This window comes from Drosophila erecta, unplaced genomic scaffold (assembly GCF_003286155.1).
Source record: "Drosophila erecta strain 14021-0224.00,06,07 unplaced genomic scaffold, DereRS2 tig00000294-arrow-arrow-pilon, whole genome shotgun sequence".
In the NCBI taxonomy this organism is placed as follows: domain Eukaryota; kingdom Metazoa; phylum Arthropoda; class Insecta; order Diptera; family Drosophilidae; genus Drosophila; species Drosophila erecta.
In genome coordinates, this window is record NW_020825218.1 from 615,664 (window position 1) to 635,549 (window position 19,886).

The 19,886-nt window shown below is 39.2% G+C and overlaps 2 protein-coding genes across 3 annotated transcripts in view; both read right to left on the reverse strand.

The window, feature by feature from the left end:
• Positions 1–900, reverse strand: part of LOC6555843 (twitchin) — a 54,739-nt gene extending 53,839 nt beyond the window's left edge. The window contains exon 1 of the mRNA XM_026983369.1: positions 739–900. The gene's annotated coding sequence lies outside the window, so the exon portion shown is untranslated. The remainder of the gene's footprint in view (positions 1–738) is intronic.
• A 772-nt stretch (positions 901–1,672) lies between these two features.
• LOC6555847 (paired box protein Pax-6) lies at positions 1,673–19,510 on the reverse strand. Of its 2 annotated transcripts, XM_001982674.3 has the most exons (9): positions 18,541–19,510; positions 15,851–16,030; positions 12,170–12,335; positions 11,117–11,297; positions 9,235–9,892; positions 5,898–6,071; positions 5,252–5,527; positions 3,353–3,707; positions 1,673–2,527 (listed from the first exon to the last, which is right to left on the reverse strand). In XM_001982674.3, exons 1-9 carry the CDS (start codon positions 18,647–18,649, stop codon positions 1,924–1,926), a joined length of 2,703 nt encoding a protein of 900 aa, XP_001982710.1. In that variant the 5' UTR covers positions 18,650–19,510; the 3' UTR covers positions 1,673–1,923. The 2 variants fall into 2 exon arrangements, with proteins under 2 accessions (XP_001982710.1, XP_015008645.1); XM_015153159.2 differs by lacking the exon at positions 15,851–16,030.
• Positions 19,511–19,886: the final 376 nt, after the last annotated feature.

The following is a 19,886-nucleotide window of genomic DNA, read 5'->3' on the forward strand; positions in this document are numbered from 1 at the left end:
ACAAAAGCTAGAATGTTGAGATTAAGCATGCATCTTCCGAATATTACAGGTATATTATAGTCGGGGAACTCGACAATAGAGTTCTATCTTGTTTTTAATTACTTTTACGAGTATTTTTATGTAAGCTATATATTAAACTCTGCGGAAAATACCTATGAAATACCTATAATAATAATAAAATACCTATAAATATTATTAATTGTCACATGGCAACGCATCTAGAGAAATTGTATTCATGGAGCTAATGTAGAATGTAGAAACGTTTTCATATTTGTAAAGTAAATTACCATTACAAACTATTGCTCTTTTCCAGCAGGCTTGGCATTATGTAGGGGAGGTAGGGTTTATATCGCTGCCAGCACCTTGTGTTAGGATGTAAGCAACGCCATACAGAAGTAAGAATCTATGCCCATATCAACAAATTTTACATCAGCATCGAGACATCCATGTATCTCCTTAAATTATTATTAGCTGCTATAATAACATATTCCAACCAAAGGATCTTTGTTTTGTACATAACGAAAAGAAAAAAAAAACAAATATGATAGAATTTTTAAGTTACTTCCTGTATGAAGTTTTATTTCAAACAAAAACACCTTTTGGCGACGTAAAAAGAAATATCGGTAGCACCGTCAACATACAACAGTTCTATTACAACGGGACGGAAGCAAATTCAGTATAAAAAAATACGTGTTCGGCAAGCTTTATAAATACATTTACTTTCTCACCCGATCATACCTTTCGGACGACAACTCCTCGTTCCGTCTATATTGTATGAAGTGAGCAGTGTGGAATGGTTGTGAAGTTAAGTATTGATATAGGGAAATTAGTATACATATTACTAAGTCAATGGCTGGGGTACTCTTCTGTACAGTTTTGACACTTTGGATAATGCAGAACATCATCATCATGCAGAACATGATGTAAAAATTGCTAAGTAAAATGTGACTTTCTTGGGAGCACCGAAAAGCGGCAGCTGCTGCGCATTGACTTATTTACACTAAAAATTTTAACGTAATCTGTGAATTTTATTTGCATAATATTGCATATGACTTTTAAGAAAATAAAAAAATATAAAATCAGCTGTTCAGTTGTTTATACCTGTTAATAACATATAAGCAAGAGCTGCGTTTCGTACTCTAAAAAGTTTACCCAGACCTCGTTACAATACTTTTTGTCTACGTACATACGTGTATTGTTTGATTAGAATTTTAAAGACGACGTGAATAATTGGTTGGTGGCTAAATGTTTTTATATTTGGAGTTGCAGATAAATTGCCTATTTAAATTTCAATGGTGCTTTTGGTGGTTTCTATTTAAAATTCTATTATTTATAAAGAAAGACATAAAGCTGAGATAACTACCTCTGGAAAGGGTGACAAGTGCTGAGGTCTGGAATGGATTATTTCCTAAATGGATTATGTTCGGAAACGGCATTATGTTCCTTTGGCATCTTGAATGTGGTTAAACCTGATAGATAATCTGGCATTGAAGTCACCGTATATAACAGTCAATCCACTTAATTGTGATGCAATCGAAATTAGGTCATTGCAGCTGTGCTTAAAGGAACTAATATCAAGACCTAATGGTGTTTATAATTTGAAAATATGCTTTAAGAGATCAATCTTGTAGCAATTTAAAGTGTCCGATAAATTACTAAAGAATTATAAAGAAACATTTTCTTCTTTTTATTTGTCAAAATTATATAATTTAATTTACACCAATTATTCTACACTATAGATCGGATTTAATGGGCGGAACTATATAATTTATACATACATATGTATTTTTCTACAACCTCCATTATTTTTCAAGAGATATGTAAATTCGATTTATTATAACCTCTTTAAGCAAGAGGGCGTCATTGAACTATGTACATAAATAGTCCCATCGCAGTGCTTCTCACTGAATCGCCAGGCTGTTCCTAGACCCACGGTGAGTAGAAACAGGAGGCGAAGAACTGTTGTTTTCCTGTGGCCACGTGCGCTGTTGTACCCCCGGTGGAGGAGGGCGTCATGTTGTTGGCGGACGACGCGTAATTGTAGCTCATATGTGCATATGAAGATACAGCCGGTGAAATCGGGTCGGACGCGAACCCAGGACTGTGGGCAACTCCCAAGTGGCTCGCGCTGGAACAAGGGGTGGGGGGGCATGGTTCCTGGGCTACAGTGTGATGGGGGGTCACATTGGTGCTGCTACTGGACGCGGCTGAGAAGTTTGAAGCAGCAGCGGAGCTCGACGGCATAGGGGGCGGTGGCAATGCGTAGGCGGAAAGCACTTCGTATCCCGATCCGCTGCAGTTTGCTCCCAAATTCCCAGAATGTGCACTGCCTAGGCCGCCGCCCGCAGGACTGCTTCCGTCGCCCGTCACGATGTGTTGGTGAGCGGGAGCCATCGGAGGCGGTCGTAGTGCCATGTGGCACGGATATAACGAGGGAGGCGTTAGATTGCCCTGTTGCGGTATTGGCGATGGCGGAGCCAGCGGACCGACGGATGAGTGGTTGAAGCTCGGAATTGGCGTAACCGCGCTGAAAAATAAAACCATTTAAACATCGATTTTCACACAATCATAGAGTTATGAAAACAAAATTTGAAAATATTTAACCAGTTTACATGTAAACGATCTTAACAGTTTACAAAATAATTTCTTTATAAAACAAAATAGAATGCTATAGTCGAGTTACCCGACCATCGGATACCCGTTACTCAGCTAGTGGAAGTGCAAAGGAGAAATTTCAACATTTTCTGAAATATCAGTAAAAAGTGGAAAAAATAAAAAAAAAATATTTTTTAAAAGTGTGGGCGTAAGAGTTTTGTTTGGTTAGTGGGCGTTGCAAACAGTTTTTTTGCAAATCTATAAAATTTACAACATATACTCAAAAATAAATAATTATCACATTTTTCAAAATTGTGACCGTGACAGTTTTGGAAGGTTGTGGGCCTAAAAGTGGGCGTGGCAAAACAAGAGGGTATGCGATCGGAAACGCTTCCTACTCCACGAATGTAACTCTACGAGTTAGAGATATAAAAACATAGTGGGTATGCACAATTATTATGACTACAAATTTGTTGTGACCAACGTACTTAAATTAATTGCGTTGAATATTAGGACTTCTCTTTTAAAAAGTTCCTAATGTGTCTTAAAAACTTGATCCATTAAGCAACACAGATTAGATTATTTATTTTGGATTATTATTTTGGGCTTACACTACTCTTCTACTGCCTAACTATTTTGTCAACAACAGCCTCAAAGAGGTTTTTGTACAGTATTAGACAAGCAAATATATACATATACACGAATGTAAATGTGTTGACTGAAAAATGCGTAAACTCTAGTTGCTGAATATGCTTACCCATAGGAATCGCTCATGGATAACGCCGTATGATGCATGTTGGAGTACATCGCCCCGAAGCTACCACTATTAAAATTGAGTCGTGGCGAAATGGCAGGAACAAGTGCATGTGCTTGAATGTGGCCAGTGCTCTGGATATGATGGGTATTTTGATGGCCGCCAATGCCAAGCGGGCATGGAGAACAAACTCTTCTGCAATCTTCACTGTGGCGACCACTGGCAGTGTCAGAGGCGCAGCCGGTCCGAATGTGCTGGCCCAATGTTGGGCTTCCGGAGCCATCGATCCCAGCAGCCAGCGTTGGAGCATTGACATTAGTAGACAATGTGCTTGGAGACGATAAGCCATTAATGGTGCCTAAGTATGAGCGAAAGAGAAAAATCAGTTATTTATTTGCAATTTTATTATTTTCCAATTTTTAAATTGGGGTCACACATTTAAACTCACATGTCCGTATTTGGTCACAAATGTTAATGTATAAATTGACTTTAGTTCCAGATTTAAAAATCTTAAAACCAATTGGACGACAAACTCCCCCTTTGTCCTGTTATTCCGGATACAACCAAAAATATACATACAAAAGCGCACCAAATCTCGGATACCGAACGTAGGCTTCCACTGATCGGCAGAACGCAAACTTTGCACCGTTGCGCCCTCTACCGCCAGTTCCCCCGCAAGATATGGGAAATTCCAGCAGGTGCAACGGCATCATATCGCAACTCACCTACAAGTGCCGACAGAAGCACATGGTGCAAGTATGGGCCAGCACATTACAGGCATTGGAATGGGCGTGGAATAGGCAACGTTCTGAAACAAACTTGCAGAGTTTCAGCATTACTGAAATTCGACTAATACTCCGACGCCACATCAACAAATATATTGAGCATTTCGTTTTTTTGGGGAATTGCTATTAAACTATTGAGGCAAGAAGAAATTGGATCACAATATGATGACTAAATTCCAAATACCAAAACACCTAAAATCGCATGTCATCGGGGAACATAAAGTCAATCGCATCCCCTACGAAAACTACTTCGAACACTTCTGTACAAGAGGTGCTGGGACCAATTTTCCTTGAATTAGTATATACCCCCATATACGAGGGGAAATATGTTCCCTGATAACGCAGCTATCTTAAGTTGAAGCTAAGTCTCGAAGTTACTGGGAATCGAAGCGGCAACAAATAAAACAAAAAAGAAGAATAGAATTGGCTAATTCAGAATTTGTTAGGTTATTCCCTACAGTGCAGTTATTTCGCCAGCAACAGAAACATAGATATGATTCAAAGAGCAGAGTCAGAAGCTAAGCACTATAACCGCAGCACACTGATGCAGAGAACAAATACAAATTGTCAAAGAACTCGAATCATATCCGCCTAAGAAAAAATGACTGACCAGGGCGGTAACCGACGAGGAAGCCAAAGGAACCAATTGATGTGCATCAAGTAAATTCATAGTTTTAAGATTTTATAACATTTCAGTCCCTTAAGAGAGATTTTTAAAAAATATATTACAAAGTAATAACTTTTGTAGATTGCAGGCGTGAGTATCATGTCATTCATACCCCGATATAATTCATTAATATTAACATAAAGCGCATTTAAATATCTCATACCCTATGCAAGGGTATTACATTTAAAAAAATATATATCCGAGAAAATCCGTGTTGTGTCGCCTTGATTAAGACTAACAGCAGAGGATAGTTGTTTTAAAGAAATCGCTTACCGTCATAAATAACTAACTCATAATTATGGCGTAAGTTATAGCAAGGTGCGCAAAGATATTTTAGGCGAGATTTTAAGGTCGTTACCTTGTGATCTCTTTTATAACGACGACTTTGTCAGTTGAAAAGAGATGTGTTGCACGACAAGGTATTTTGATTTCAAAATTGTTTATACTTACTGACTGAGGGACCCACAGCTGATCCGGACAGCAACGAGGAACAAGCACTTAGACTGTTCGGGCTGTCAGTCAAAGAGGCAGTTGCCGATGTTGAGGACGATGTTCCACTAGCTCCTGTGGAATTTGGCGTCCTTCGCTGGTTTCGAAGCTTCTCCTCACGGCGCCATTTTGCTCGACGGTTTGAGAACCAAACCTGAATTCTTGCCTCTGGCAAACCAATTTTTCCAGCCAAACGTTCGCGCGCAAAAACATCTGGATAGTGGGTTCGTTCAAACTCTAAAATCAATATTTAAAAAATTATATGAGATATGCGTAAAAATAAACTATTGCATTCGTTTTCACAGTGCGATTATTTAGTTTTTGGGTTGTCTTTTTTCCTAAGCTATTAGTAAACTCGTAATAAGACAGAAAAGTAGCCGTTACTTTTAATTTGTTACAAAAATATAAATGGTTTAAGAAAGGTTGCCTGATATTGCATAATTGTTTTGATACGCGCACGAATAGCTGAAATTCCTTAATATTAGAAATTTTTGTTTTGAATTTTTTGTATCGAATATAATGGCTAAGAGTTTTTAATGTAATCTAAAATGTTGTACTTTAAACCAACGAGTTTTATAATTCAAGCATTTTTGCGAAACGTTTTTACCTTTTTCAAGACTATCTATCTGGTCATTCGTAAAAGATGTTCGATTGCGTTGCAACTTTCTTTTCAGTATGAGCCGAGCTTGATCATCCTCATTGTTTCCTATATTTGAAGCGCCACCATTTGAGTTTTCACCTTCACCGGAGCCCGTTTCATCGGACTGATGGCCATCAAGTTCTGGTAAATACAGTTTTAAATTGCACACATCATAAGACGAATCAGTTGGAAATTCAATAGGAAATTCAATAGGAAATTAAAACAAGAATAGAAGCTAGCTACAGCATGCCGAATATCATATACCCTTGCAGTAATTATACATCTTAAATTATTTAATGCATAGAGATAACACAATGAACACCGCTTTTATTCCTTTTGAATACTTTATAAAAGTGTATTATAATTGAATATATCTAGCAGGTATTATAATAATTATTACTAAATTTGAAATCCTAATTGCGCCTCTAGAGTTCAGATATCATGCAGCTGGACGATCTGCAGCAGCGGCCACATTAAAGAAAAATGCTAATCATTTGTGTGTCAGCTGAGGTCAGCTCGGACCGGTAGACGAAAGCCGTTCCATATTGTGGAAATGACGTTGATTGTTAGTGAATGTGACAAAGCAAATAGATGATGATAGCCCAGAGATATGCCGCGGGATAGACCCCGTCTAATGTCTTCAAAGCACATGTCACTAGCTGGCGAATCGCAGTGTTCTGACAGCGACAACAGCGTTACAATGACAGACGGCGTCAGATGCCGAGCAACCAAATCGACGGTATCTGGAAGCGGAGTATAGGTCTGCTGAGACGGTGAGTTGGAGGTGGAATCGAATACGTAGATCGAACCCGAGCAAAGGGACAAGCTGCTTGTATATACTGTCACATTTTAATGCGCTAAGACAAACCCTGATAAGGCCAGAGCTCTAGCATGGGGATTTGAAAAATAATTTTATAAATATGTATTTCTGTAATCTATTTATGCACCCCTAAGCCTCCCAGCATCCTATCCAGAACCAACCATCCGAGGCCTGTCCGTGAACCCATCCCTAACCACAACCACCCTCACAGTTTGTCGTTTAATGAAGTGTCATCGCCTGTAAAATGAGTCTGTAAATCGCATTAAAGCAAACTACACGGTTAAGGGTAAACCTGTCAACCACGGCGGTGGTAACGGCAGTGGTTGCCCCATAGCTATACTCGATCAAAATTGGAAACTTTGGCGGTGGTTGGGGGTGTTTGGGGTGGTTGGGGGGAAGGTCGAACACAGACGGTTTTGACACACATGCTCTTGGGCAAGCTTTGAGCTAGAATTTTTACTGTGGGAATTGTTCCTGCTTATCCATAATACCACATAGACAACAAATTTGATTTGAGATTCGCTAATAAGAGGCGCTAATGACCTGAATAACTAAAAAGAAATATCAATATTTTCGTAACTTGTAAATTTATTTATTTCAATTAACCAATGCATGCCTTTTTGAGACACAACAGCGGGTAGCCTTAATAGCACTGAAACCAAACCACCTCCTTATGAAGGTTAATCTCGAAGATTCTCGATCGTACCTTAAACATAAAACTTCTGATACAATCTTCTCTTTCGAAAAGAGGAGTTTACATTCGATAACAAGTTACTCATTCATGACAAATAGCTCAAGTATCTAGCTTCAGGGATCGGTCAACCACCACTGCAGACTTTCATTTTTTCGTGTGCATCTGTATGATCCCATGAAGTTATTTCAACTAAATAAACACATATGTATGTATGTAGATTTCTGTGAAGACTATCATTCCGCTTATGCATAGGTATATTTATATTATTTATAAAAATATACATATATATATATATATATATATATTATTATAAAAGTGGATTAGCTTAGTAATTGGTATATAAGATATGTACCGTTTCCTAAGCAATAAAGTATATATTTTCTTGATCTGGATCACTGGCCGAGTTGATATAACCTTATTTCTGTGTCCGTTCGTCTGTCTATCCGTTCGTGTGAACGTTGACATCTTGAGGACTATAAGAGCTAGAAAAGATTAAGAGTTCAGACTCTACTGACTACAACAACTAGAAAGCTCGAACTCAGCACCCAGGCCCCAATGACGCCTAAGCAGTGCAAGTTTGTTTGTCGCCACGTCCAATAAAACTCCAATAAAGGCAAAGTCTATCTTGCGGCTATGCGGTTATAGTAACCGTCAATGTCTAAAAAGTATTTTGCTTGGCTGTTGAAATTTTTGTTTAAAACGGACTATTAGAAACCTTTTAAAAGCTAACTATATCCTTTCTATATGCTAAGGTATTTCATTTCTGCTTTATGCAGCACTTGCTCCATCTCCCTCACACTCTCCTGACTCTCACTTAGCGCAGTAGCGGGTATCTAATAGTCGCAGCACTCAGCTATAGCCTTTCTATGTTTTATTGTAAAATCCTTACAAGACATGCGGCGTTGACACAATCAGAAACAAGTGCATTGCACGTTGGTCACGTGTCTGTCGGATTTACGCACGACGCGACAACCTTTTGGTGTAGCTGTAGAGTTTTATAACTGAAAAATAAAAAAAATAAAAGGGCATATCAGCAAACGAAAATTTGCAAATGCCAAGTTCGCTCGTGCGTATTTTGACAAAAATAAAATGTCGTAATTTCTGTGCTGATTGTAAACTTGCAAAACGGAAAACTACGGCTGTAAAATATTTGTTTCTGCTTTTCATTTCAATTGATTTTTGTTTTGAATTTCGATCTTTTGTAAACTTCACACTTTACGTTTGGCATCAGACTTAAAAAGTACATATACTTACAATGCTTTAAAATAGGTTAGGTTAGGCTAAATAGGTTAATGCACCACTTCTGTAATTTCCAGAATATAGGAAAAAAAGAGCCTATAATAAGAGTCATACTAATATATTTTTTTTTAATTTTTTTATATATTTTAGTAGTATTGTAAACTTTGAAGGTCTACAATGGATAGCTTTAAAAAAGAATCATTCAAAGTATATTTAAATGACCGACAGACGGCGTTAAGTGATAAGTCTTTTCCAACGTTACCAATGCTGATTTTTGTGTCTGCCATAAATAATCAAGATAGTTAATAAACATTTAGTGATCGGGACATATTTCATTTCGAGCTAATTTAATTTCTAATCTTTTCATTTCATCTTTCTAAACTGTTGTCATTACTAATTCTGATTGCATTGATTTTATATTTGCTGCAAGTATACTCGTATGAATAGCCTCTTTGGGACGAATATGTCCAAATGTAACAGTAGCATTAGGGCACGCAAAAGTTTGGAATTCGTTACCAGGCTACGAGTGCACAACTAGGTTTGGAGCTCACCTTTTTTTAGATGTATGTCCTCCGTGGCAACGGAGCAGTTTCTCTGGTGATCGATACTGGCCAGGCTTTCGATATCGTTCTGTGGACTCAGTGAGTGAGCGACCGAAGGTCCTGTTGAATACGCCGCAACGGATGCGACATTGGGAGCCGACGAGATTGGTATTTCGCTCAGAGCGGTGGGGTACCAAGATCCGGAATAGTGACGAGGCGGCCAACTCTGTTGTTGCTGCTGCTGGAGTGCCTGGTGGTTACCGTGCACCAGCTGGGTAAGGGGGTGGCTAGAGTGGGTTCCTAGATGGTTGGATGATTGCCCCAAGGGCGCTGCTAGGGCGGGCTCCAGTGATCCTGGTCCCGCAGCATGCTGGGTATTCAGGAGCCGGAGCTTCTCGTAAATCGCCTCCTGATCACTCCCCTCCCCGGAATTGCTTGCGCCACCGCTTTCCGAAGAGTTAAGTGGCGTGGCTGTTTGCAAAAGATCGGTGGAAGAGCTTAACATGCCCCTCGATCCGCTTGCAACGTTGCTAACGCTGCCACCGCTGCTGACGGCCACTTTTACGCTAATCGAGTTTCCTGCGCCTGTGCTGGAGCTTCCGGAACCCGTGCTCTGCTGTTCTTTTTGCGCAGCCAAGTTTCTCAATACGCGGTTTATTGAGGACACCTGGAAAGTAAGGTTGTGTTGATCTAGTTATATATTGGGTTTCGCATTGAGTTGCAAAGCGTCACAGTCAAGTAAAATCCAAACTCAAAACTCAAAAATCAAATCAAAAAAGCGAATTTTCTGCTACTTCTGGTGCCACTCAGAAACAACGCACGATTGCTTGCTTTAGATTGCAATTTATTCAGTTTCTCATTGTATTAATGCTGTGCCTGCGCTTGACAACGCTTTTCAAACAAATTCAAAGGGAAAAGGCGAAGAAACTGAAATCGAAAACGAAAAAGAATAATCGGACAAACATATAAATGAGCGAGTGAGAGAAAAGGAGAAGAGAGGAAGAAAGGAAGAACAACAGAAAAAAGTGCAGTTGAGTGGAAAAATTAGGCGGAATGTCCTTCGCCTGGGGGTTTCAGAGCCGCATGGAAACTCATTTCTTCCAAAATAAGCCCATCCTGTTCCTAACTAGTGTACAGGCACACTGGACCAATCCGGAAACTGCGTCCGCTTTCTGGAGAGCATTCGCTTCCTTTGGGGACAACAAGTGCATGCGCAAGCTTCACGCCAAAGGAATCCTTTGCCATGTGCACTATGTGCACTCATCGAAAGTATCGCAAGCTTAGTCGCTTGTAAGAGGTCAGTGCATAGATATTTTCCGCCTTGTACCCGACGGCCACCGTGTGGACTTGAATAGTCGACCGAATGGTCGATTCTCACCCTTAGTTCGGTACGACCCGAATACGATTCCAGATGTAAACGTGATTCAGCAGTTCCCCCTCGCACTGGCGCGTGAATTTCAACGCTTAACGGTTTGTGGTGGCGGCGGGCCGTATTTATTTAATATTGTATTTTTTCATACATTTTTCTAGCACTGATTTCCCTTTTAGTCGTTTAATGTGCATAAAAGATTTTCCCTTCCATTTGAACGAGCACATTTTCCACACAACTGTCAATAGGAGTAGAACAAGGCGAGCAGGCAGGACCACATCGGCCATGGGGCGGCCATTGGCATGAGCATCGCTGTCACAATTCATTTGGCTGGCGTCTTTTTTGGCATACTTAATAAATAATATGATAAAAAAAATCAGGAAAGGAAAATGTTTATGCGTGGCGAAGAAAATGGCTGCGTCGAATAGGGGCAAAGAGTCGAACGCAACTGCAGCGATTTGTTTCGAGCCGCGTAACTAAGTATTTACAAAATTAACGCTTATTCAGGAATGAGTGACTTACACTTGGGATATTATCATTAGTACAAACGTTCTCCTGAAGTAATCTATCTCGAATTTCCCAAGCAAATATGCTAGGACACTCGCGCTTGTACTGCGAAATTTTGCTAACAACTTCAGCAGTGGCCACACGTGGCTTGGATCCTCCGATAGCACGTGGTCGTATGCTCCCCGTTTCATAGTACCTGTAATAAATTCACCATTATAATTTAAAAGTTTAAGTGTTCCTTTACGATTTGAATTATACTGCGTATACTTCTAAAGAATTAGTTACGGTTGTCAGCCAGGTTTTAATCCTGCTGATGCACCTGATAAGGGGTGGATAAATTAGCAGATTTTTCAGGAAAGCGTGTATTATTATTATTTATGTCCAACTATGAATTAAAACTATGCTAGCTGTTTAAGCTAATTAGACCTTTTACCTTACCTATTTTATTCTTGGACTCCAGGCACTACGATTTTCTATCCGACGAATAAAAATACTAAATAAGATTTTAGATCTAGATTTTTTTTAATAAGTGTTTCGCTTTAAAATGCATTTAAATTCTTCTTATTCTTCTATCTTTCATTCGCGAGCTTATAATCAATATTCTAGTATTGTTGTACTTCTTATTAGAAAGTAGGGACTTGTGAGAACATTTTTACGGAAATTGTAGGAAAAACGATATTTTACTTTAGCTTTTTTTACGATATCTTTTTAACAATATGAATGCCTATACTTTTACACCCTGCTTGTATCATTTTCAACACTGCATCCTTTCTTGATTTGGTTTTTTGCAACCCATGTGACTGAAAACATGCGTTTGAATTACGATATATTAGAAAAGTGTGGTTGCTGAATACATAAATTAGCTTTATATTTCTTATCTGAAAATATTTATTTGATATAATTTTCTCACTGAACGGCTAACTAAGGTGATACTTGAGCCAAGGAGACACAATTTTTTAAACCCCTCAACAAAAGGCGTCCGAACCCGCATACAATTGATTAAACCTCAGTTGACCGAAATGTACTTTCTATTCAACAAAAATTAAGTGATATATGGAATAATCCTACCTCCCGAGAATTTTGCTCACGCATCCATTTGAAACTTGTAGAATTCGGGAAATATCACATGGCCGAGCTCCAGAATGTGCCAGTTCGACAATTTTTTGCCGTGTTGAATCAGGCAAAGGCCTTCCTCCAACAAAAACGCCGCCCAACTGATTTACTCCACTGTGACCTGCAATAATACGTTAAAAAGTAAAGAAGTGCGCTACGTTTTACTATCTGTTATATCTAATTTGAATCGTCCCCAAGTAAAATTTTACATCATATATTTTAATTGTTCTGCTGATACCCACACAGATTCCATACATACACATAAGTTTGTGCCAATGAGGCGGATAATTCAGTTTGTCACGCTTTAAAAGACGTCAAAATATATTCGTCGACCCAAATTCGAAATGGATATTCTGAAGGGGAGAACAACTTCGTTGGTATCTGTCTCTGTAACTTTGACTCGGAACTTAGCATCTCAATTTTCTACACAATGACCGCTCCTGGTTCGGCTCAACAATTTAGTAATAATAAGCACACACCCTTCCACCCATGATACACTAAAAAAAAGTACTAAAGGTTAAAAATGACTAAAGTTAAAATTAAAAATCTGGGTTAAGTTATCCTGCACTTATTTTACTTTTTATAATAACCCCAATAATGCATTGTATTCCAAAAATTTCCCATATACATATTTGTCAACTAATTTAAAAACCCTGTACATTTTTATCGGAAAAGCTTCAACCATTTTATTGTTTTCGATTTGATTTGAAAGATAGTAAACATCTCTAATGTGTATTTATCAAAAATACGAAGAAGAGCACAAAGAGGAAAGCTAAAAGGCTAAATGGGCACACTCGTCTCTCAGGTCAAGCATGAAAATGAAAGGGTTTTATACAAATTTCCAAGTATTTGGACTTATTGAAATAAAATCCTTAAGTCTCCGTATCAATTTACCGCTTTATTGGTAAAGAAATCAACGAAGCAGCAGCAAAACCTAGATATAGATGTATGTTTGTATGTATGCTTGTACACGTATGCACTTATCTTTATTTATACCCGTTACTCGTAGAATAGGAGGATATACTAGATTCGTTGAAAAGAATGTAACAGGTAGAAGAAGCATTTTGGACCCTATAAAGTGTATACATTCTTACTAGCCGAGTCGATCTGGCCGTACGAACGCCTCGATCTCAGGAACTATGAGCGCTACAAATTTCAGATAAAGCACACACATTCAAGGAAGTATTTGCAACGTTTCAGAACGTTGCCACTACCACTCTGACTCCCACAAACCGTCAAAAACTGCCACTGCCAAACTTTTGAAAACGCCCTTCTAATTTTTGTATTTCATTACTCTTCTTGCCAAATTTCCAAAAATATTTTTAATTTTCGTGTTCGCTGAAGCAGCTGAGTAACGGGTATCTGATAGTCGAGAAAATCGACAATAATGTTCTCATGTTTTTATCTGTACATATAAGCCATACATACACATAAGACCTAGTTCTAATCCGAGTGATCTTTCTGTATTCAGAGTCGGAGTGGAAGACCTCTGATGATGGATAGCTAGGCTTTTACGTTGATCTCCAAACAAATTGAAATACCCCCCCAGATAGCTCCCCCTCAGACACTGTGTTTTGATGCAGTTGAGCGCCACACCACGACAACTGGTGTTTGCCATGAGATCGCCCTGCACACATTCCTATTCCCCACGAAAGCGGGCTTGGCGAGGGTATTGCGGTATTAGAGCAGGGACTGCGAAATTGGATTGTTTTCCGAAAATGTGATTTGCTGTGTGACAGGACACACAATTTCCGAAAACATCTTGCCAGTGGGATTATTAATGTAATTGCAGCACAAATCCGATGGGAAGAAAAACAAAGGCCTGGCAACAGGAACTGTCGATGGACCCTCTAGAGGACTGGTCGGTCCATTCAGGGGCAGGGACTGATTTTCCTTGCCTGGACAGAGCTGTGGGGTGAGTCTACAAAGACCACGGATACAATGCGAATACGCGTCGGTTCCCGGCAGCCGCTAAAGAGGCTCATTTGGCATTTTTGAGTGCATTGTGTGTGTTTGTATTTACTCGACTTCGGCTTTCAGAGCCATTAATTGTTTCCATTTGTAGCAACTTTACACGAAACGGTCGTCGACAACGAACACACACTTCAGGATCATTAAAGGTGGAAAATTATTGTATTGATTCACGGGCACTACAATAGAGTGACCTGGCAGAGAGTACTTAACAGTTCGAAGGGCCAGGGATGAGGTTGCGCTTGGAAAAGGGATTCGAGGGATGCCTATAATCTACTCCGCAATTCGTAAATTATTGTTTGACTCATCACCGTCTTGAAAGTCTATGCCGATCCCATCTCTTCCCATTGTGCGACTGTAATTGGCAGCATGTGCGAGATTTGGAGTCAGCTACTGAACAATGTCATTCCATTGAGCTGTATGCTTTTGGCTTACCCAGATATTGAGCTGTTTTCACGCTAATAACAAATCATCACGACGCATGTTTAGCAATACAAAAAAATTAGCGCGATGTCTTTATACGGGTATGTTGAAATGTTTCCTCTGATCTTTCCAGGACGAGCTATGAAATATGTAATAGCTTCCATTGATTTTGCAGAGGAACTAGTCAATCTCGATTTTAATGAATTCGAAGTACTATAATGAATCAGTTCATCTTATATCAGCGAGAGCGCTGTTCTTTGATGCTCAATATAACTCAAAAAACTTTTTTTTCAAAAAGCTTTTATAGTTCCCGAACCCAGAGCCTTGATACGGACAGACAGACGGCTAGTGATCCTGATGAAGAATATATGTATATACTTTACTGGGTCGGAAACTCTTCCTTCTTCGTGTTACGCCATTTTGCTCTATGAGTAACGGGTATACAAATTTTATCCTAATTATTCCTACATAAATATGTATGTGTAAAGGTTGAGTGAATTAATAACCTTTTAATATTATGTAAGTAACGGACATCAATCTCTTAAAAATGTTAAGTAGATTTTAATAATGTAAATGTTAATAGATGTTGGAAAAATTTCTCGTCTCCAAGAATCAAAATATCTGTTACACATTTTTTTCCCGGTATTTTGGGTAAGAAACTGCGATCAACTGCGATCGCACACAAAATTTGTCAACATATATGGATCGGTTCAGCGCACTAAAATCTGTAGAAAGTGTATTTATATTTCGCTTATAAAAGGAAGGTCCGTTTAGACTGAAGAGGTATACTAGATTCTTTGAATAGTTTGAACAGGTAGAAGGAAGCGTTTCCGACCATAAAGTATATATATTCTTGATCAGGATCAGTAGGCAAGTCGAACTGGCCATGTCCGTCTGTGTGTAAGAATACCTCGATCAGAGGAACTATAAAAGCTTCCAGAGACGCCCCAAGCTGCCACGCCCACACTTTTGAAAAATTTAGTTTGCGCTTTATTATTTTTTTTTCCAATTTTTACGAATATTTTAAAAAATGTAGAAATTTCTCAATCGCACTTTCACTAACTGATTAACGGGTATCTGATAGTCGGGGAACTCGACTATAGCATTCCCTCTTGTTTGCAATGAGTTTGCATAAATTTAAATCTTTTGGGGTTAGACCTGTAACAGTATTACAATCAGGCTATCTGAAAACGTGTCGAAGTGGGATGTGGGATTTGCTAGGCATCAGTTATAAAAACGTACATTCATCATCAGTTAAATGGTAGTAAGTTGTGGCGAAGTACGAGGATGTCGAATGGGGCTGTGACGCTGTGCTGGCTTCCACGGCTTCCATAGTAGGGGAAGGTTTTCCAGCAATACCGCCTAGTCCGCTACCACCAGCGGTGCCCAAACATGGTAAATTTCTCATTGCAATCACATTGTCTATAAAAAAGAAGATCAAAGGGGTAAAATTCTTATCAAGAAGTCAGTTTGTGTTTGGGATTAATGTATAATGATAGTGGAATAGATCTTGAAAGAGTTGAAACTATTGGGTTTCCAACCCAATATAGAATATATATTCTTGATCGGGTTCAATAGCTAAGTCGATTTAGCCATATCCGCCTGAGCACTGTGATCTAGGGAACTAAAAAAAACTATATCTTAAACTAAACATGAAGATTTTCTGATGCCTGTTCAAGTTTGAAAAATTGTTTGTTTTTTATTTATTTTATAAAACGGTTTTGCCAGCCCCCACTTAAGCGCCCGCAAGCCGCACTAGCCTTACACTCCTACACTTTTGAAAATTGCTTTATATCTTTTAATTTTACTACTTCCTTAGACAATTTCTATGGATACGTTTAAAAATGTGGACATTTCTCGTTCTCTCTCGAACTAGCTAAGTTTCGGGTATCTGATACTCGAGGAACTCGTCTATAGCATTCTCTATTTATTTTAATTAGGAAATTTAGCTATGAAAGAGCGTGTAGAATTTACAAATACTTCAGGTATTAGCCAGCTGTGGCAGTATGAAACTTAGTTAATTATATCATTTGCCATTAATCTAAGTTTCTTATATCAATCAGTATTCCGATATTCAAATGCCAAAGGTGCCATGTTCCTCAATTGGCGTTTCAATACGCTAAAACAAAAAACATCGTTAAAATTGGGCGAGTTGTTCTGAATTAGTGATAGCGACTGTTTTTGTTGTTAAACGAATATTTTAAATGAAAAGTGTTATTAATCAAAAAACTAGGAAATTTCAAGGACGATACTGCTATTTAGAAAGGTGAAAATAAATCAGACAGTGCAAAAAAGGGAATTTGATCTGTTAAGTTATTTAGCAAAATAATTTGGTATATGCCAGTATTGCCACAATAAACAATTTCAGATTATAGTTTCGTTGTTTTTATTCATTAAGTATTCTTATTCGTTTTAAGTATGTTACAATAGCAAGCGGTATAAAAAAATAAAATCTAATTCGATTTCGGCACTAAGCTGCATAAAATACATCCCTGCAAGGAGAGACCTCGAAATTAGGGGTTAGAAGATGGTTGGTTAAAAACGATAAAGTTAATCATAGATAGGGATACAAACAAATTATTAAAGAATCCAACTATAAAAGCGTATCTAACTTGACCAAATATAGAAGAAATGGTTAAGAAAAAACGTAGTGTGAACAAACATATTGCATAGACTTCCAAATCAACTACAGCATTTTGGAGGAGTCATGTGATCTATGTACGTTGGTATTATGTAATTTCTTTAGTTAACATGAGACGCAACGGCAAAAATACTGATTGTACATTTTAAAATTTTCTTATAAAACGAAAGAGTTCATTTAGTATGAGTACCCAATACTAAGCTAACAAGCGCTCGAGATATGGGCCGTAGAAAACCGAATTTTTCGAGGCTCTGCCATTGTTACATTTATTGCTCACGACTCTCTGGTGCCATTGACCATTAAACGCCTTTACATTGTATTATTTAAACTTTTACCGTTTTTCATTGAAAATTACGAAAGTGTGACAACCATTGCTTTGCAGTGTTTTTACTTTGTAGACATTAGAACTTGCATTAGAACTAGGCATACTTCCTACCTCTTCTAGTTCCCAAGATATCGACTTCAATGCAGACGGACAGACCTGCCGACGGACATCGGTAAATCGACTCATTTAGTAATCAAATCTAGAATATGTGGTTCACTTTATATGCTTTTCGAATTATAAGCGTCACGGCGATGATTTGTCCATATGCAATGTCATATGGAGTATATAGTCGTCTGACTTTTTATGTTTTAGAGAATAGTTTGCGAACAAAATGTTCAGAAGCTTTTAATCTATTTAGGTAAACAGCGCAAAAAGAGACGACCAACCGGAAGCACAGAATCGGAAACGTCTTCTACTCCAAGTTACAAATAAGTGCCCATAAGCATAGGTGTTGGGCTAACCCTTGAGTTCCCCGACTATCAGAAACCCGGTATTCAGCTAGGTGCCAACAAGAAATTTCTAATTTTCTGAAATATCGGTAAAAGTGGAAAAAAAATAATAAAATGAAAAAAACTTTAAAATTTTGGAAAAGTGTGGGCTTAAGAGTTTTGGGCGGTTTGTGGGCGTTAGAGTGGGCGTGGCAACATTTGGAAACAAACTTGCGCTGCGTCTATGTCTCCGGAAGCTGCATGCTTAATATAAACATTCTAGCCTTTGTAGTTCCTGAGATCGAGGCGTTTATACGGACAGACGGACGGACAGACGGACTTGGCCAGATCGACTCGGCTATTGATTCTGAACAAGAATACATATATGCACTCTATATAGTCGGATACGTTTCATTCTGCCTGTTACATACTTTTCAACGAATCTAGTATTCCCTTTTACTCTAGGAGTGACGGGTATGAAAAGAGGGTCGTTTAGAGACATTTATGCCAAAAAGGAAATTTTAAATAATACGCTTACCCTTGTGAGCCATATCTTCTAAAGATGGCAAACGCTCTATTAAAGTTCCCGCTGGCCATGGAGGAACCACGGTGCCTATGGCAGTCGGAGTCGGTTGTAATGTAAACATAGTTCAGCTCGTGGATCTCAGTTCGTATTACGTGCACTGCTAATCGCAACCAATTTTTGCTTTGCTCATGAAAGCTATCCAAAAAACTGCTGTGTTCAGCCGAACACACGCCGCGCGAACTCTTGCAGAACGAGCCAAGAGTTAAAAGTAAATTTGCGCAGATGGTGACGGTGGGAATGACGTCCTGCAGTGATCAAAAACCTATTGTTAATCGCGCCATGGGAACCTAAGAGTCAAGAATTCGAGAACACAAATAAAACTGAGCAGCCGCTTTTGTTTTAGTTCACTTGTTCATTTTTCGAACGCCACTTTTGATTGCACTCATATTAACATCAAAATTTTACTGCATGTAACACTTATTAGTCCCGGATGTACGGATTGCCAACGTCGCCGGCAATTTTATTTATTGTAAAGATTAATATGCACGGGTAAAATCGCAAAATGTGACTCGAACAACCTTTCTTAAACTTCCCGACGCGGCGACGGATCAGTATTTGAAGCGCAAAACGAAATAATAATGGGACGACCTGCCTGCCCGGATCCGTTCCAGAAACCGACTAGGCCGACCCTCGGCTGGCCAGCACCCCCTGCGTTCAAGGCTGGATTTGTGGCAGCGAAACCGCCTGCGATTGGCGAGGACCAGCATGGCTGGTCGCCACTCCACCATTTACGATAGGCTAGCCCTATGATTGGTCGATATCTGAAGCCCACCAGTTATCCCACTCGCACCCGTGTAAGGGTAGTTGGCGGAAGATGAAAGCGACTTGCTTCACAGTGCAGTTCTGCAGCTGCGTTGGATGTAAAGCATATCGCGGCAACGGAATCTAAAAATAAAGGACGGCCCAACACCAGCCGCACCAGCAGCACATACTAGTATGGTTCCGTTCTGAACAGTCTACATGGAAAATTTGGTCTGGAACTGAATGCTATTCCTTCCAGTAAGATGCTGCTTGTAAACGGTGCAGCGGCTGCCGCTCTCACCGCCTCCCGAAAAGGCGCCCGGCATCACACTCTTCCAGCAATTACACACATGTTGCATTCCATTTGAATTTAAGCTGGCCAAACAAGTTGCCGGCAGCACACTCGTCCAATGGAATTGTTTCATACCGATACAATAAGCGTTACACATTTCCGTTAACTACCCGCACGTTTCCGCTTCGGCAGTGCGAGCCTACACACACAGCCATATCGAAGGGGACTGGGGTGTGGGCGTACGGTTGTTTAGCAAAATGTCGAC